The 16061-nt window shown below is 36.1% G+C and overlaps 1 protein-coding gene across 2 annotated transcripts; it reads left to right on the top strand.

Moving 5' to 3' along the window:
- The first annotated feature begins 3504 nt into the window (after positions 1 to 3504).
- Positions 3505 to 15656, top strand: LOC306865206 (polypyrimidine tract-binding protein 2-like). Of its 2 annotated transcripts, none has more exons than XM_079409673.1 (14): positions 3505 to 3649; positions 4535 to 4562; positions 6457 to 6526; positions 7023 to 7207; positions 7345 to 7485; positions 8084 to 8206; positions 8367 to 8477; positions 8605 to 8815; positions 9808 to 9923; positions 11531 to 11564; positions 12697 to 12789; positions 13306 to 13522; positions 13607 to 13684; positions 13777 to 15656. In XM_079409673.1, exons 1-14 carry the CDS (start codon positions 3642 to 3644, stop codon positions 13904 to 13906), a joined length of 1545 nt encoding a protein of 514 aa, XP_079265799.1. In that variant the 5' UTR covers positions 3505 to 3641; the 3' UTR covers positions 13907 to 15656. The 2 variants fall into 2 exon arrangements, with proteins under 2 accessions (XP_079265799.1, XP_079265800.1); XM_079409674.1 differs by having other exon boundaries at positions 3525 to 3649; positions 8605 to 8803; positions 13777 to 15633.
- Positions 15657 to 16061: the final 405 nt, after the last annotated feature.

Below are 16061 nucleotides of genomic sequence, written 5' to 3'. Positions count from 1 at the left end.
CTGTGGTGTGAATGTATAGTCTATGAATATCATATCCCTTTGAGTACAAATGTATTAAAAACATGACACATTGTACAAACAAACAAACATAAAAAATATAAACTCAGTCAGGTTCTGGTGGAAAATACCCATACTAGGTAATGGTAGTCACTGCATGGCGTTCCATTTTGCGCCTGGTTCATAATGCACTCCAAACCATTTTCATCAGAATGCACTATGAGAAACACAATATGATCGAACACACAAACAGAGCCATGGGGATGTGTTTGGCCTTTCCAAAAGACTACTGCAAGATTTTCAATAGAGTGCTAAATTGGAACTTTAGCGGGTTTTGCAGCCATCAAGACATTGATTTGGCACAGCTGGACTGAGATGGCAGGCCTGCGTGCTGGAAGCAGGTGAGACGCAAGAACACGTATGTAGAAAAATGGAAATCAATGCAAGGTTTTAATATTGCAGAAGCAATGCTGCGTTGGTAATTAAAGAAAATGGCAGGCATCACGCTGCCATTAACGTAGAATGGTCCAAGTCAGTATGCGGAGAAAGGTGAAAATCTATTAGTCTATTAAATCCATGAATCTATGAACCTGTCAGTTATTATTTTCTACATATGAGCGAGTTCAATGCACCCACAACCTTTTTGTACAAAATGTACATTATAATTCTTTAGTGAATTGCTGTGATTTAACCATTGCTTTCTGAGCATCTTACGATGTATTTAGTAAATTAAATTACACATCTTGGTAAGATCTCATCAGTGTTAGGTAACTAAAAGGATGGACTGGATAGGATTAGGCAGGTAGCATATAGTCTTGACCCAAGGCTGTCGGTTCAGAGTGACTACAGCACATTTCACAACACTGGGTCACATTGCAGTGACATCACTCCTGACTACATCAGTCCCATGATGATATCAGAAGAATGACATAATGCCTGATAAAACATGACAGTGGGACATCTGCATTGGAAAACATCTGTTATGCCTCAGGCACACTGTGAAATAAATTTTCCTGTATAAAGTGTGTTACACACCATATAAAAGTATTAAAGTAAGTATTTAAAGTATATTTTTATTGTGGATAACGCAGTGTTATTTTTATATTATTTATATACTATTATATTTTAATTAATAATTTGGATCAGGTTTTTTATATTTTCAGTTTTTGTTTTAATATTAGTTTGTTTTATTTCAGTTTAATTTTTTTTTATGTAATTTTGTCGTTTTTATTAGTTTTTGTTTTTGTTTGTTTTTGAAATATTACCATTTAGGTTGAATTTATTTTTGTTTCATTTTTATTTACAGTTAGTAATTGTAACAACTTATCGTAGTTAGGTAACAAGGCAATATTTCAAATATTTTTTATCTAGTGTTCATATTTTATTTTATTTCAGCTTTATTTCAATTAACAAAACTTTTTCAATAATTTTAGTTAATAATAACTCTGTAAAGTGTGACATATCTGTCTAAAATGATTCACTATCTAAAATAATTGAGCCTTTTTCTTGCCTTTTTAAAATTAAATTTATTTTTTATTATTTTATCATTTTAAAATAGTTCTTGTGACTTAAATATATTTTAGCAACTATAAAGAATATTTAACAAATGTATTTAAAATGTATTTGTCCAAAGCATGGCATGAAGACTCCTATCAATGTGTTGGGAATCATTTCTCATACGCTTGATTCTGCTAAAAGGAATGTTACTTGTTTTATGGCAGCTGGGACTTGGTGTCAAGAACCGTCTGGCTGTTGTGTGCCAAGAACCGAATGATAAACATTTGAGATTTGGTGATCAGCTGACAGTTTTCTTATTTCCCCTTTGCTCAGAGGGATCCTGGAATCTAATTCCAACATGGCAGCCTCAGAAGCAAAACTAGACCTAAGTGTTTGGGGAAATGTCATTTTTAATTAAATCCCAGGTTCTTTAAGATAAGCTGTTAGACTTTAATTTCACCTGGGGCATCAAGCACGGAGCCAAAATACCATTATGTAAGTCTGTCACAGTCAATGATATCTAACCGCCTGCTACAGCGGTTTTGACTGACTTGTTGAATGTTAATAGCATTATGCATAATTACTTTAATTATACTAGGTGATTCACAAATTTTGGTTTCTAATATTATTTAATGACAACAAAAATGACAACTCAAACTAAATTAGTATTGACAAAAATTTACATGAAAGGTGGATTATAAAACTGTATCACGCTTTATGTAGCCAATTAATATATATTAATATATATAGTACTGTGCAAAAGTCTTAGGCCACTAGTGGTCTTAAGTCAGTTATTTCTCTCTTTTGCTGTAATTTGTCAGCAGGAAATAACAGGTTTACATTTACAAACATTATTTTTGCCATTAATTGTAATCCAGTAAGATTTTTGTTTGCACGAGGAGTCTGACAACAGCCAGTGCTCCACGCAGAGATCTGATTCCAGATCTCACCATCATCCAGTTCGTCTGGAATGACATGAAGAAACAGAGCAAACTGAGACAGACTAAATCTAGAAGAACCGTGGGAACGTCTCCAAGATTCTTCAAGAGTCCTACCTGCAAAGCTACCTGTGCGCAAAAGCTGTTTAAATGCGTAGTGTGCTCACACCAAATGTTGATTTAATTTAGTTAATAGAAGTTAATTGATAAATAAATTATTTCTGAAAGCATCCTCACTTTACAGCATTTTTACCCAAGTGCCTAAAACTTTTCACAGTATTGTAGCTTTCCAGGTGGGTCTCTTGAAGCATCTTGGAGACGTTCCCACGGTTCTTCTGGATTTAGTCTCAGTTTGCTCTGTTTCTTCATGTCATTCCAGACAAACTGGATGATGGTGAGATCAGATTTATGCGTGGAGCACTGGCTGCTGTCAGACTCCTCGTGCAAACAAAAATCTTACTGGATTATTACAATTAATGGCAAAAATAATGTTTGTAAATGTAAACTGATATTTCCTGCTGACACACTACAGAAAAAGATAGAAATAACTGATTCAAACCATTTTTTGTTGGTGAAAATACTTGTGACCTAAGACTTTTGCACAGTTCTGTATATAGTCTCTCAATTCCGAGGTGTATTTTCTGAGAGGACCTTATTAATCTCATATATGTCTCTTCTAGAGTTTCAGACGAGATCTTTACAGTTTCCCAAATGCTCAGTTTCAGTATGAAATCAAACTAAATTGTATAGCTGAATATGACAACATAATGAAACAATTGTCTCCTTTATTGTGTGCATATTTCTTAGAAGGAATTTAGTAGGAACTCCATCTGAGAAAAAAAAGTTTACAAATGCTGAGATCTTCATTAAGTCTCCTGCTGAGTAACTCTGAGCAATACAACTTTCTTCTAGGATGTTACATTTATTATTTTATGTACTGCTTATAATAAAAGATTATCTATTTAAGTTGGTGTGTATGTGCTTAATATATTACCGGTATTAGGCATTAGGCATATCTCACATGTATTGTGTGTTTACAGTAGGTGTGTGTATGTGTGTGTTTCCTCGTGTCTCAGTTTCCGCCTCCATTTTGTCAGAAGTGTGTGTGTGTGTGTGTGTGTGTGTGTGTCTGCTAAAGCCAGTGAGGAGGAATAACACACACACACACTAACTCTTCAGCGGGTTTATTTTTTACACAGATCACCAGAAATGGACGGGTGAGCATCAAAAGCGCTCTTCATTTATATGTATATAAAACAATCATTTGAACGTGAATTAGAAGAGTTTATTCACACTTACTGGAATGCTAACGCTGCTAGCACGCTAGCGCTGTAACACTTGAACAACTGTTTGTTTCTTAATCCTATTGTAACGGTTGTATTGTATTGTCTTGTATGAAATGCCAAGATATAAAAGCGCAAGAACTCAAATTAGTAAACATAACAAACATGAGTCCAAAAACAGCAAGCATGCGTTTGCAGGTTAGCCTCACTGTTAGCTAACGTTATATATATATATATTGCTCACGCTATGCACGTAAAATTAAACAGTAGTTTAATTAAGCGAGTCTTTTAACTAGTTTGATTTGTAATTAATATATTAATGTGCTAGAATTTGATTCAGTTCCCAAGTGGATCACATTTAGGTTGTAATTAACGTTATATGTTTCTTTTGTTAGCCTCACGTTAGCTTTTATACCATCATAAAATGTATCAAATAAAACACCTCTCAGTGATTATAAAAATGTGTCGAGTTGCATTTAAAGCTGAAAAACGTCTAAATGATAAGTTAAATGGTTCGTATTTTAACCTCAAAATTAATTTGGCTAGATATCAAAATATCCTTTATGAAGTTTTTAGTCCTGAAGCCTAGTGAGCAGCCTACCTAGACAGCATTTATAGGTGCATTTCTGGCCTGCTAGAGGAAGAGTGGGATAAAGTGATGAAATACTCAAATGTTCATCAGCTTAATTTGTTGTCGTTGAATAATGGAGGGGATTTGAAAAGAGTCAGATTAAAGGATTTCTAGCCCTCCTTTTTTTGCATGCAAATTCCTGGTGTTTAGTATCTGTCTGATCAAATCTCACTTTGTGTTTTCAACAGCATTGGTGATGTCGCAGTTGGTGTAAAGGTAAACACTGTTTTCAGTATCCTTCGTGCAGTATGTAGTCTGGATGATGGATAGGTGGTTACTAAAGTAATCTCATGGAGGATTTTGCAGTGCAATAGCAACCTGACAAAGAGAGCACAGTACATCATGCATAAATATGAATATGATCGTAATTTAGTTTTTTAATAGATGGCTGCATATTGCAGTGGTGAGAACAAGTGGAAACCACAACAGAAATTTGACCCCATAGATACCAGAGCAGTGTGGTTAGTAGTTAACTCTACCGCTGTTACATGGTAAACTAGGGTATTTTTTTTAATAGTTACTCTGAAATAGGGCTGTCTCGATTACAAAATTGGCATGTGATTAATTGCTATACAAATAATTGCTTGTTAGTGTCAGATTTGCTATTAAGCTTAATACAGATGCACCTGTAGAAGCAGTATATTCGCGTTGAATTTGGAATGTTTAAGTCTTTTGTACATATTGAACAAGAATATAATTACTAATTTTATTATCTTAATAGTAATACTTTAAATATTAAAATGTGCAAATACTTTAAATATTATTATTTTTTCATTCATGCTGTATCGAACCCAGCCACCTTTAATATTGCATTTTGGCAATATAATATTGATGATGATGATTTATTTATGTTTTTATATTGGAATATAATGCAATAGTATTGCCACCCTAAATTTGTCACTTTAAAATGCAATTTTAAGGCAGCCTGAGTCATTAACCTTGCAGATGTTTCCAAAATATGACATTATGTAGATAAGTGAACTTTCACTTCACTTTTGTCAGGAACATAATTTGTCTTTACAGCATTTAGCATTTATTTCCCCTCTTTTTTTTCTTTTTTTTACGCATTTGCGTATTGCGTGGCGTCAAAGCCACATGGAAAAAGACAAAGAAGCCTAGGGTGATGCAAACGTAATTTGTTTTTGAATGGACAAAGAATTGCCAAGCCATTTAAGTGCATTATTGGATATTATGTGGCTGATTCTTTGTCGTTGAAAGAAAAGTGTTGTGCGGAAATGTAGAATTGTCCCTTATATATTTGATACAGGCCTGTTACAGGTCTCCATCTCCGCTTTTCATAAAATTAGGCTGGTAGTAATTGAATGGGGGCAGTTTATGTCCAAGATGGTTAGAGAAGAACTTGTTCTTTTCCAGAGATGCTTTCTGAACACAGGCCTTTTAACTCGGTTTGTTTGCCAACAACAGAATTTTCCTCCCTGGAAAACAATGTTAGCTGGTCTTTCTGGGAAAGCAGGTGGAAAAAGAAGCATTTGATCTTATTGCTTTAAAGTCCTGCTTTTTTTTTTTTCTTCTGTTCTAATCAGTTTTGATGCTGAGGCTTGTCTGTTAAGACCTTGCCATCTCTTAATGTATTCTTCTGCTTTCGGTCGTTTCGATGTGAAACTTCACCATTCCCTTGATTGTTTGTAGTGTCAATGCCCAGAAGGCAGCAGCGGCGGCGGGTTTATTGGCGCCATAAAAGCAGCGTCGATAAAGAACAATTCGGTGGAATTTTTGGAAGGCTCGAACCTGAGATGATCCTATTAGGAAGTTTGGTTTGCGCCGGTTCGCCATTTGCCTGCCGTCTCCCATCCGTCACTTTTAGCTGCACTTCCAGCGGCAGCCTGATCGCACCAGGGCCCTTCGGGAACGTGGGCAGCTCAGGATGAGATGACAGCGTCTGACATCTTAGACTCAACAAGATTAAAGCAACAATCTAGAAGAATAAGGCGGAAAGGCAGAAGCGTGTGGACGTGTGTTTTATGTGCCTTGATTCCTTAAGCTGTCCGGAAAGAGCTGTATTTCATTGTTTGGTTTAGGGGATTGTGAAAGGAGAACATCTTTATTGGAGGGTGGGATTTTATTTTTGTCTCTTTGTGTGTCTCCGCAGAGAGGATCAGATGAGCTGCTGTCCGGCAGCATGTATAACAGCCCCAGTTCTGGGCTGAGCAGTATAAGCGGTAAGTGTCCCTGACCCCCCCCCCCCATTCAAAAATATTCAGTTTTCTCGACCGTGAAGAGCATTAAAATAATCAAATTATAACAGATGTTTCAGTGTGATATCTGATCTGAGAAGATTCTATCTGGGAATAACCTTACGCTCTCTTGTAGGTGGGCACCCACGCTTAAAAAGCATGTGACCGGAATTGTGATTATGTGTGCTCTGCATCTTATTACAGCTTCTCCAACAATAGATTTCAATATCCCATTCAGTAGAGGAAAGACTTTACGCGATTAAGGGAAGCTTTTGTTTCTTGGGTTCTATCTATTAAGGATCATGACTGGAAATGTAGTGTGAAATGTAATAAAAGAGAAACTTAAAGTACAGTTTAGACACACTTTCAGTCCTACCAGAGTAATTAAATCAGCTTCTTTTGTCCTTATGATTTAGCATTTTTCATCTAGAAATGTCTTTATTCCCTGTATATAATGTCTCTTTCTGTCCTCTTTTTGCAGATACGACATCCAACGGCAGTGACAGCAAAAAACTTCGAGTTGAAGACAGAGTCGGCGATGCCCCACCGTCCCGTGTTCTTCACATTAGAAAGTTACCCAACGATGTCTCGGAAACAGAGATCATTGCCCTGGGGCTTCCGTTCGGAAAGGTCACCAATATCCTCACACTGAAAGGCAAAAACCAGGTGCGTATGCAAGCTGAAATGGTTTCAATTTCACTTTTGTCAGAGTTGGTGAGTGTTAAAAGAGATTTGCTATTTCTGGTCTGACATTTTTGAGTTCATTGAGTTCATCTTCATCACTGAAATAATTTTTGTCTTAGGCGTTTCTGGAGCTCAGCACAGAGGAAGCTGCCATGACAATGGTCAGTTATTACTCGGCTGTGACGCCTCACGTCCGTAGTGTGCCGGTCTACATACAGTACTCCAATCACAAAGAACTCAAGACCGACAATTCAAACCAGGTAACAAATTACCTGACTCTTTCAGAAAATTTAAATACTTCAAGGGACAGCCAATCAGAACTTCAATACACATTTTTTGCTATTTAGTGTGCATGGACACTTATAGTGCGCATGGCCTTTTAAATTTACACTACTGTTCAAAAGTGTACTGTCTGTAAGATTTTTATAATGTTTTTCAAAGAATGTTATGCTCACCAAGACTGCATTTATTTGATAAGAAATGTGAAATATTATAAATTTTTTTCTATTTTAAAAAGCAGTTTATTCCTGTGATTACAAAGCTGAATTTGTCATTACTTTAGTCTTCAGTAATGATCCTTCAGAAATCATTCTATGCTGATTTGGTGCTCAAGAAACATTTCTTATTATTTTCAATGTTGAAAACATCTGTGCTGCTTAATATTTTTTTGGAAAACATTTGAATACATTTTAAGGATTCTTTGGTTAATAAGGGAGAAAATGTTGTTGGTTGCTTTACATGTAGTTTAGATGGTTTCTTCCTGTCAACATGAGTGTTTCTTTGCTACAATGACCTGCTGTGAGGACCACATTTTTCCCATTGTTTATGTTTAACATAGTGCTTGTAACTGATCTCCAGTCAGGTGGGACTCTCACATCAGGGTCCAACTCTAGCGATGGTGGCGGTGCGCCCTCCAGTCCAGTGCTGAGGATAATCATTGATAACATGTTTTACCCCGTCACCCTGGACGTGCTGCAGCAGGTAGGGGACGTCACAGTTTGGATCAGCCTCTTATTGACAGTTTATATTGGTGACAAATTGATGTGCTGTTGATGCTGTGTGTGTTAATTCTGTTTTTTTGTAATGTCTTTTCCCCTCTGTTGATAGCTCCCCCTCAATGCTCTGCTTTCTCTGTCAATAGATCTTCTCAAAGTTTGGCACCGTCATGAAAATCATCACATTCACCAAGAACAATCAGTTTCAGGCCCTGTTGCAGTACAACGATCCAACAAGTGCACAGCAAGCTAAAGTGGTGGGTTTGCTCTCAGCGGAAGTTCATGTGAAAAGCACGTTTTTAGTGCCCTACGAAGACGACACATTCTTTCTTTCTGTCTCTCTCGCCTTGTTCTTTTTTTCTATCTTTTTCTCTTTTGTTCTAGGCTCTTGATGGTCAGAACATATACAATGCATGTTGTACCCTTCGCATAGACTACTCAAAACTTGTCAACCTGAATGTAAAATACAATAATGATAAGAGCAGGGACTACACTAGGCCAGAGCTTCCTGCTGGAGATGGGCAGCCTGCTCTGGACTCCTCTATGGTTGCTGCCCTGGGTAAAGATACGAGTTCCCTGCTCGGTAAGATCCCAGGTACTGGCCTCTTTTTTTACTATCTATTTTGGTGTGTCATTCGGTGTTTGTTGTCTTCATTCACATGCCCTAATGCAACCTCATTGCAAACCTGTATGACTCTGTGGAACACCGTATGAAAGGAAACTAAATTATATTTGCATGAACACTCTTAGCAGTGACTTTCATTCCAGAGCCATATTAAAAACAAGATGTCTTAAATTATTTTATTAGAGCATCTTTTGTAGCTTCACACAATGTCTTAAAAATGTGATGCTCATGGCATGAGATGCTTAAAAAACAGTAAGATGTGATGCAACAATCAAAGACATTCATCTTTTTATCTGTTGAGTACTCAAGGAGACAAAATGGCCATTGGTTGTCAGTTCGTTTGTCAGCCAAAACCATCATTTGTTCATAACGTGATTGATTCTGAGTGCCGCTGAATGGGGACAGTATTTGAATCAGCGTCATTGATTTAATGTCTGAATGGTGTGAAAATGAAAATAGAAAGCTGCGTTTATAAAAGATTGAATATATTTGGAATGTTCTCTTAACTACTGTAAAATGTCACGTAGGTCTGTGTCTCTGAGTGCCTTGACTGACCTTTTCTCAGAGATCTACTCATAAGGCCTCTTAATTTAAAATGCAATTTGACATTTCCCCTGCCACGTAATCAGGCAGGTATTTTATGGATATTAGGCTTAAAATGATTAGGTTTTAAAACCCCACATGGTCTTAACCTGGTCCCTCTCACATCAGGATGAAGAACTAATATGTTTTACCTGTGTGTAATTCAGCTTTTATCGGCCGTCACGTCTAAAACAGACTAGAGATGATGACTAGGCCGCTTCCTTTAACTACAGTTAAAGTTGGCTGAATGGTGACCTATTAAATATACCGCATCACCCTACAAATTTCGCAGTTCTGTTTATGTATGTTCAAGCATGTAATATTTTTTAATGTAACTTCTGGACTAGAATGCCCATTTACACCTCCCTGTGTGATTCCAGGTACTCTGAGCCCGTTGAGTGCGGCTGCTGCTGCCGCTGCTGCAGCTGGAAGAGTCGCTCTATCTGGGCACTCGGGGGCCAGCGGAGTGCTGCTCGTTAGCAATCTAAATGAAGAGGTCAGTGTACTATTACGTCTCAACCTCTCCTTCACATTTACATATTTCTGTTTGTCATGTCATGCCATGTTATATGTTTAGACTCCTAGAAAATGCCACTTCCTCTATGAGATTTAGTCCTATTTGTATTTTCAGTGTGCTGTAGCCTCATTTTGCATTTTCACTCACTCTTTTCATAACACCCTTGTTGCACAATTTTTTTTTAATTAAATACTTGTCATATTTCAATTAATTAATGACAGTTTTTAATTAATGACAGTTTTTAAAACAATTTAAAATTGATTTCTTTTTTAAATAGTTTTATTTTTCATTTTTAAAAAGTATTAAATAATTATTTATTTGTTTTTAATATAATTAGCAATTTTTTATATTTAATTTATTGCTTATTATTTTATTGCATGTAGTTGAAATATAATTGTAAGTTTCCATCATAGTATTTGTTGGTAATATATTTAATGCAAATAGTATAAATTGTGAAAAATAAAAATAGTTTGGTCCAAAGCCAACTATTAGATGTCCTTATTATATGCTTAATTTACTTTCATATAAAATTGAATTTCACATTTTTATTTTGAGGTGAAATATGACCCAGATATTTCTTTGTGAGGTTCACTGTCTCATGTCTTTCTTAAACCCACTTGCTTATTATAATAACTACAAACTCTCATTGATTTGAATATCTGAATCCATTAGTTCTGGTTTAACAGAACTAATGGATTAAGTTTAAGTTCTGGTTGTTTACGTTATAACTTCCACAAAGCGAATTATTCTCTCTTTTTGTATAAACTGTCTAACTCTCACTCTTTGAAAGCTAATGAACCATGTACCCCTTTGCTCATCTGATAAATTCGACAAATGTTCAATGTTATTTCAGCGTCAGTCCTCACGTATTGATGTGGAGTCAATTGTGACTTTGTCTGTCCACACCATAACTTTAAAAGGTGGTTTCATGTCTACACAAGCATGGCAATCACAAAGAACCGGGTAAAACTCTGTGAATCAAATGCTTGAAACTGTGACGCTTTCAGCTTTTCCTGATCTTCAGTCTCCTGCATGCCACTTAAAAACGTCATAACTCTGCCGTTGTTCAGATCATTATTATCATTATCCGATGCTCCTCTTTATTTTTTTGTATGAATGTATCCTTACCCTGGTACTGGGTAACTACATTTGGCATAATTATTTGCTTATACAATGTAGAAATGCATAAAGCAGCCATTCTTTGACCAAACTCCTGCATTTCCTGTGTACTGACCTGTATTATATTTTTTGTCCCCCCTCATTTATATTCTGCATTTGCTTCCCTCTTTTCTCTATTTTGATTTTCTCTCTCATTCATCCTGTCTCTCTCTGTCTCTCTTTTTCTTTCTCCCCTGATGTTTTTCTTTTTCTTTATCCCTTCTTTTTGCCACGCCTTGACCACACCTCGTTGTTCATGTTTTTTTTGCTTGAACAAAACTTGGGACCCCCCAATTAACCGCCCTGAACCATGATCCATGACCACTTCACCATTCTGCGGGAAACCACCCTCCGTTATGGATGATCTGTTCATCTCCGCTCTTCCTCGACTCTTCTCTCTGTCCGCTTGCTCCTCTCTCCTTCTAAAGATGGTTACGCCCCACAGTCTGTTTACCCTCTTCGGTATGTTCTTGTTAGCTCTACCTTTATTTTGTTTTGTTTCTGTTATTCTTATTATTATTCATGTGCTTTTATTTATTTTATTTAAAGTCAACATGAAATGAAAATCTACATAATTTAATTCATTATTAAATGTTCCTATAAATTTTGGCCAATAATTTTCTTTTATGCCCAGTGCTGAGTATTGATGGATTTTCATGTCTGAGAACCCATATCAAACAAAAAATTTTATGATTTTTATTTTTGCTTTTAGACTTTATTTTGCAGTCAAGAAAAAATGTAACTGGTTTTATTGGCCATAAACATTTCAATTAATCCAACTTAAATTGTACATCTTTTTAAATCATCTTTTGTGGCTTCCACTATGTTTGTTTATCTGCATTTTGATCTGTAATTTGATATTAAAGTGGCAAAAAGATAACTCTGTTAAAAATATAATTTAAAACCAATTATTGGTTTGATCTATTGACTTAATTTTGGTGGCCAATGGGGAACTTGTTTAGTAATTAAAATGTTACAAATAATTAATGCAGACACTTAGTGCTAGTTTATATAAAAAAGGTTAATATAACGGCACTTTAATTTCTTAATAGCGGTGAACTTTACATTTATTTTTCGCCTCAAAAGTGGATGCTGGTTATGGTGTAGTCCTTTAATCAACTGCAAACTCACAATCAGGCTCTGTTCTAGCTTTTTATTAATCAATTCCAAATGGGTAAAATCAGATCCAGCCCTACATATTTTTTTCCTGTTGAACATTCTTGGAAGTACATAACATTACGGAAGTAAAATGGATTGCGAATGCCATTGCATGATGACTTTAAACCATTACCATTAATTGGCTCTTAGAGTGAAAGTCTTTTTTTTTCTTCTCAGGCTTTTTGAAGTATTTAATTTGATTCAGTGCATGTGATCTTTGGTTTAGTTTGCACAGTATTTCTGTTCCTTCTTAGTTCTTAATTCACTTTGAATTTGAGGGTGTTCCGAGTCTTCTTGTCAGGTTGTGATTAGTTTTCTCCGTTTCGATGAACGTTCTGTGAGTCTATCGGTCTATCTTTCCACTCTCTGAGTCTCACGCCTTACTCTTTCCTCCCTCTCTCGTTTCCTCTCCGGCTGCTGGCTGCTCTGTTTGCAGGGGTTTATGGGGATGTGCAGCGTGTGAAGATTCTTTTTAATAAGAAAGACAGCGCACTGATACAGATGGCTGATATGAACCAGGCTCAGCTTGGTAAGACTGCATACTGAAACATCCCTAACAGCACAGCCGTTATTGTCATGGCTAAGTTTACACGCCAGTCAAATTCAATTGAGTTGCAAAATACACTTTGGTGTTAGATGATTTTATTCAACAAGAATGCATGAAATAGATTAAAAACAACAGTAAAGACATTTATAATCTTAGAAAAGTAAATACTATTCTTTTGCATTTTCTATTCATCAAAGTATCAAAAAAGTAGCATGATCTCCTTAGAAATAAACAGTTTTTAGCATTAATAATAATAAGAAACTTTCTTGTGCACCACATCAGCATATTAGAATGATTTCTGAATGAGTAATGGCTGCTGAAAATTCAGCTTTGCCATCACAAGAAGAAATTACATTTTAAAACATTCAAATAGAAAACATTTGTTTAGGAATATTTCACTATATTACTTTTTTTGATAAAAAAAAAGCAGACTTCATAAGCATAAGAGACCTCTCATTTTTCACCACCTCATTTCTCTTTTTTTTGGATGTGCCTCAGCGATGAGCCATCTAAATGGTCAGAAGATGTATTCAAAGATCATTCGCGTTACGATGTCGAAGCACCAAACCGTTCAGTTACCGAGGGACGGTTTAGATGACCAGGGTCTCACGAAAGACTTCACAAACTCACCACTGCATCGTTTCAAAAAGCCCGGCTCCAAGAACTTCCAGAACATTTTCCCTCCTTCTGCCACTCTGCATCTGTCAAACATCCCGTGAGTAAAAAGCTCTATTCGGCACTTGTCAATCTTTGTGTCTGTCGTCGGGGAGCTAAGTAATTTTTCTGTCATGTTTTGAAGGCAAGACATAACCGAAGAAGACCTCAGAGTCCTGTTCTCCAACTCCGGTGGCACTGTGAAAGCTTTCAAGTTTTTCCAGTAAGTCTGCCCCCGTTCAGATCCTTATCAAATGACGCTTTTGCCATTTCTTTCATTCGTGTGACCGTTTTTCCTGGCCTTTTTCTCTGCAGAGATCATAAAATGGCCCTAATTCAGATGACAACCATCGAGGAAGCTATTCAATGCCTCATCGACCTCCACAATTACAACATGGGTAATAACCACCACCTGAAGGTCTCCTTCTCCAAATCAACCATCTAAAGCAACCCGAGAGGTCTTGCTCCCAACTGCTTTTCTAGCGTTACCTGTTGACTGTTTAAATACACTGGGGACCACAATTTTGAGAATTTCTTTTCCCAAGTTTCATTCCACAAGAAGTTGTTGAAAGAAGGAAATATTGTGACTGTTTTCAAGGACATTTTTTTTTACCCCGTTTCCCTCGTCAACGCTCTGACCCATAACCTCTTCAGGGGTGGAAAGGTGTTGTGGTGTAAAGTCTGAACCTCTTATAATAAACAGAGAAGAATGTGCCTTACAAAACTTACAGAAGTCTTTTCATACTTCATATTCTCAAACCCAGGCAGTCATCTGAGGGTGAGATAAACAAAAAAAAAATGTTTTTTCCTTTTGTGTCTGATCTGTATAATGTGTAAAAACCTCTTAGACGTTTTCCTTATTTTTTTGCGGTTTGTTTGTTCGGTTCTTAATGTCTGTGACATTTTGATTTAAGAATTGTAAATAAAACTGATTCTCTAGTGATCGTCACTGAGATGTTAGGCCCATTCTTAGCCCACCAATCCTGCTTATGTTGTTTGAAGGGAAACAAGAGAATGATATTTGCTCATTTTACACCATTTTTCCCTAGCTTTTGTTTCATCTATGTGCATTGTCTTTATTCTAAGTGGCATGTACCAACTGGTGCATCTTTATTCCTAGTGTTGCATGGATTGGAAATCACTTCTTTCTGTGATTTTTGAAAGACGACTATAGTAGAAGGGACCAAAGTTAATGTGCCTAAAGTCTTAATTTACTCCAAGATTGAGCATTTTTGTTCACTTTTTCAGAAAAGACTCTTGGACAGGCTTATGAGAAGAGCTGAAAAAATAAATAATATTGATTGGCAATCCACACTACAATTTATTAGAGGGACAAAAGGATTGTGTATATTTATTGTTTTTGTTTTTTAAAAACCCTGTAGGAATGTATGATTCGGCATAATTTTGGATGTGGCACAATTAAAAGACTTTTTCTAACAAAATCGGGAAGATTCGACTTGGTTGTGTTTGACTTCTCTTTCCTGTTTTCTGCTTTTATCTGTAGCATGCTCAATAAACACTTGTGTAGTTCTGTATTTGCTTTCTCTTCTTTCTTTCTCTCTCTTACCCACCCTCCACGTCCTGTTTGTTCCCTCTTTTAATGGTTCTGACATTTTGTTCTCTTTCAGGGTGGGAAAAAACTTCAGAAAGTTTGAAGTGTCGATCATTTTGGCAAAATTGATTTGGCCAAAAATGAATTTGGATTTGTTTGGCAAGAAAAATGGTAAAAATACCATTTCCCACTCTGTAAAGCCTTTCGCTTGTGACCCATCCATCCTTCCTGGATATGAAATTGCTTTGCCTTTTAGTTGACACTTAATTCTGTATCACGTTCATGTGCTTCAGCCCTTCCACTCCTAAAAACATTGATCCTTGCAGAGAATTTCTCAGCATTTCCCTTTTTTTCTTTTAAATTAGGCTGAATTTTGCGTGCACTTTTAAACAATCCATGACCTTCATTTATTTCTGAATGTTTGGTAACATGTTTTCGAATATGCTCTGAGACTGTTGTTTTTATAATTAAGTACTTCTTTTGTGATACTAAGTGTTTGCATTGAAAAGATCTTTTCTTCTTCAAAATAATTTTTTGAAGAATATTTTTCTGTTGTCATTTCAAACATTAAAAAGTGCATGAAATCTGAGCCACACATGTATGTGGTTTGACATTTTATTGAAGGTGGTATTTTGGTGATTTCAAATCAGATTTAGTCGTTTTTGGTTATTCAGGATGTAATCTCATAATAATGTTTAGTAGTGTTCAAATTCACTCATCATTTCCTCATGTAGTAAATATATGGTGTTTGCTATATAGCGAACTAATGAACAATTTAAAGATTGCAGACACAGCATGTACATAAATACATGAGTAAAAACACAGTAACGCTCCATTGCTTTATCGTGCATCATTATGAAATCTCTGGGTGAGATGTCATAATAGACATAATCAGAGGCAAAATTTTCCGTTTTTGTCTCTCGTTCCACAACAAACCCTTTTCTACATTAGCAGTTGCATAAGAGTCTTTCTTGGATTCGAAAACAAAACTTGCGTGCAATAAAACCTAAATATGAACGTATATTTTCAATGAATATTTAGTCTCTTT

Source organism: Barbus barbus (assembly GCF_936440315.1).
Source record: "Barbus barbus genome assembly, chromosome: 46".
Classification (NCBI taxonomy): domain Eukaryota; kingdom Metazoa; phylum Chordata; class Actinopteri; order Cypriniformes; family Cyprinidae; genus Barbus; species Barbus barbus.
Note: the sequence above shows the minus strand (reverse complement) of the source record. Positions and strands in the feature narration are given on the sequence as shown.

Coding starts and splice junctions, on each gene's coding strand:
- LOC306865206 (XM_079409673.1), top strand. Junction 4,563..6,456: donor ATGTCGCAGTTGGTGTAAAG/GTAAACACTGTT, acceptor GTGTCTCCGCAG/AGAGGATCAGATGAGCTGCT. Junction 13,523..13,606: donor CTGCATCTGTCAAACATCCC/GTGAGTAAAAAG, acceptor CATGTTTTGAAG/GCAAGACATAACCGAAGAAG.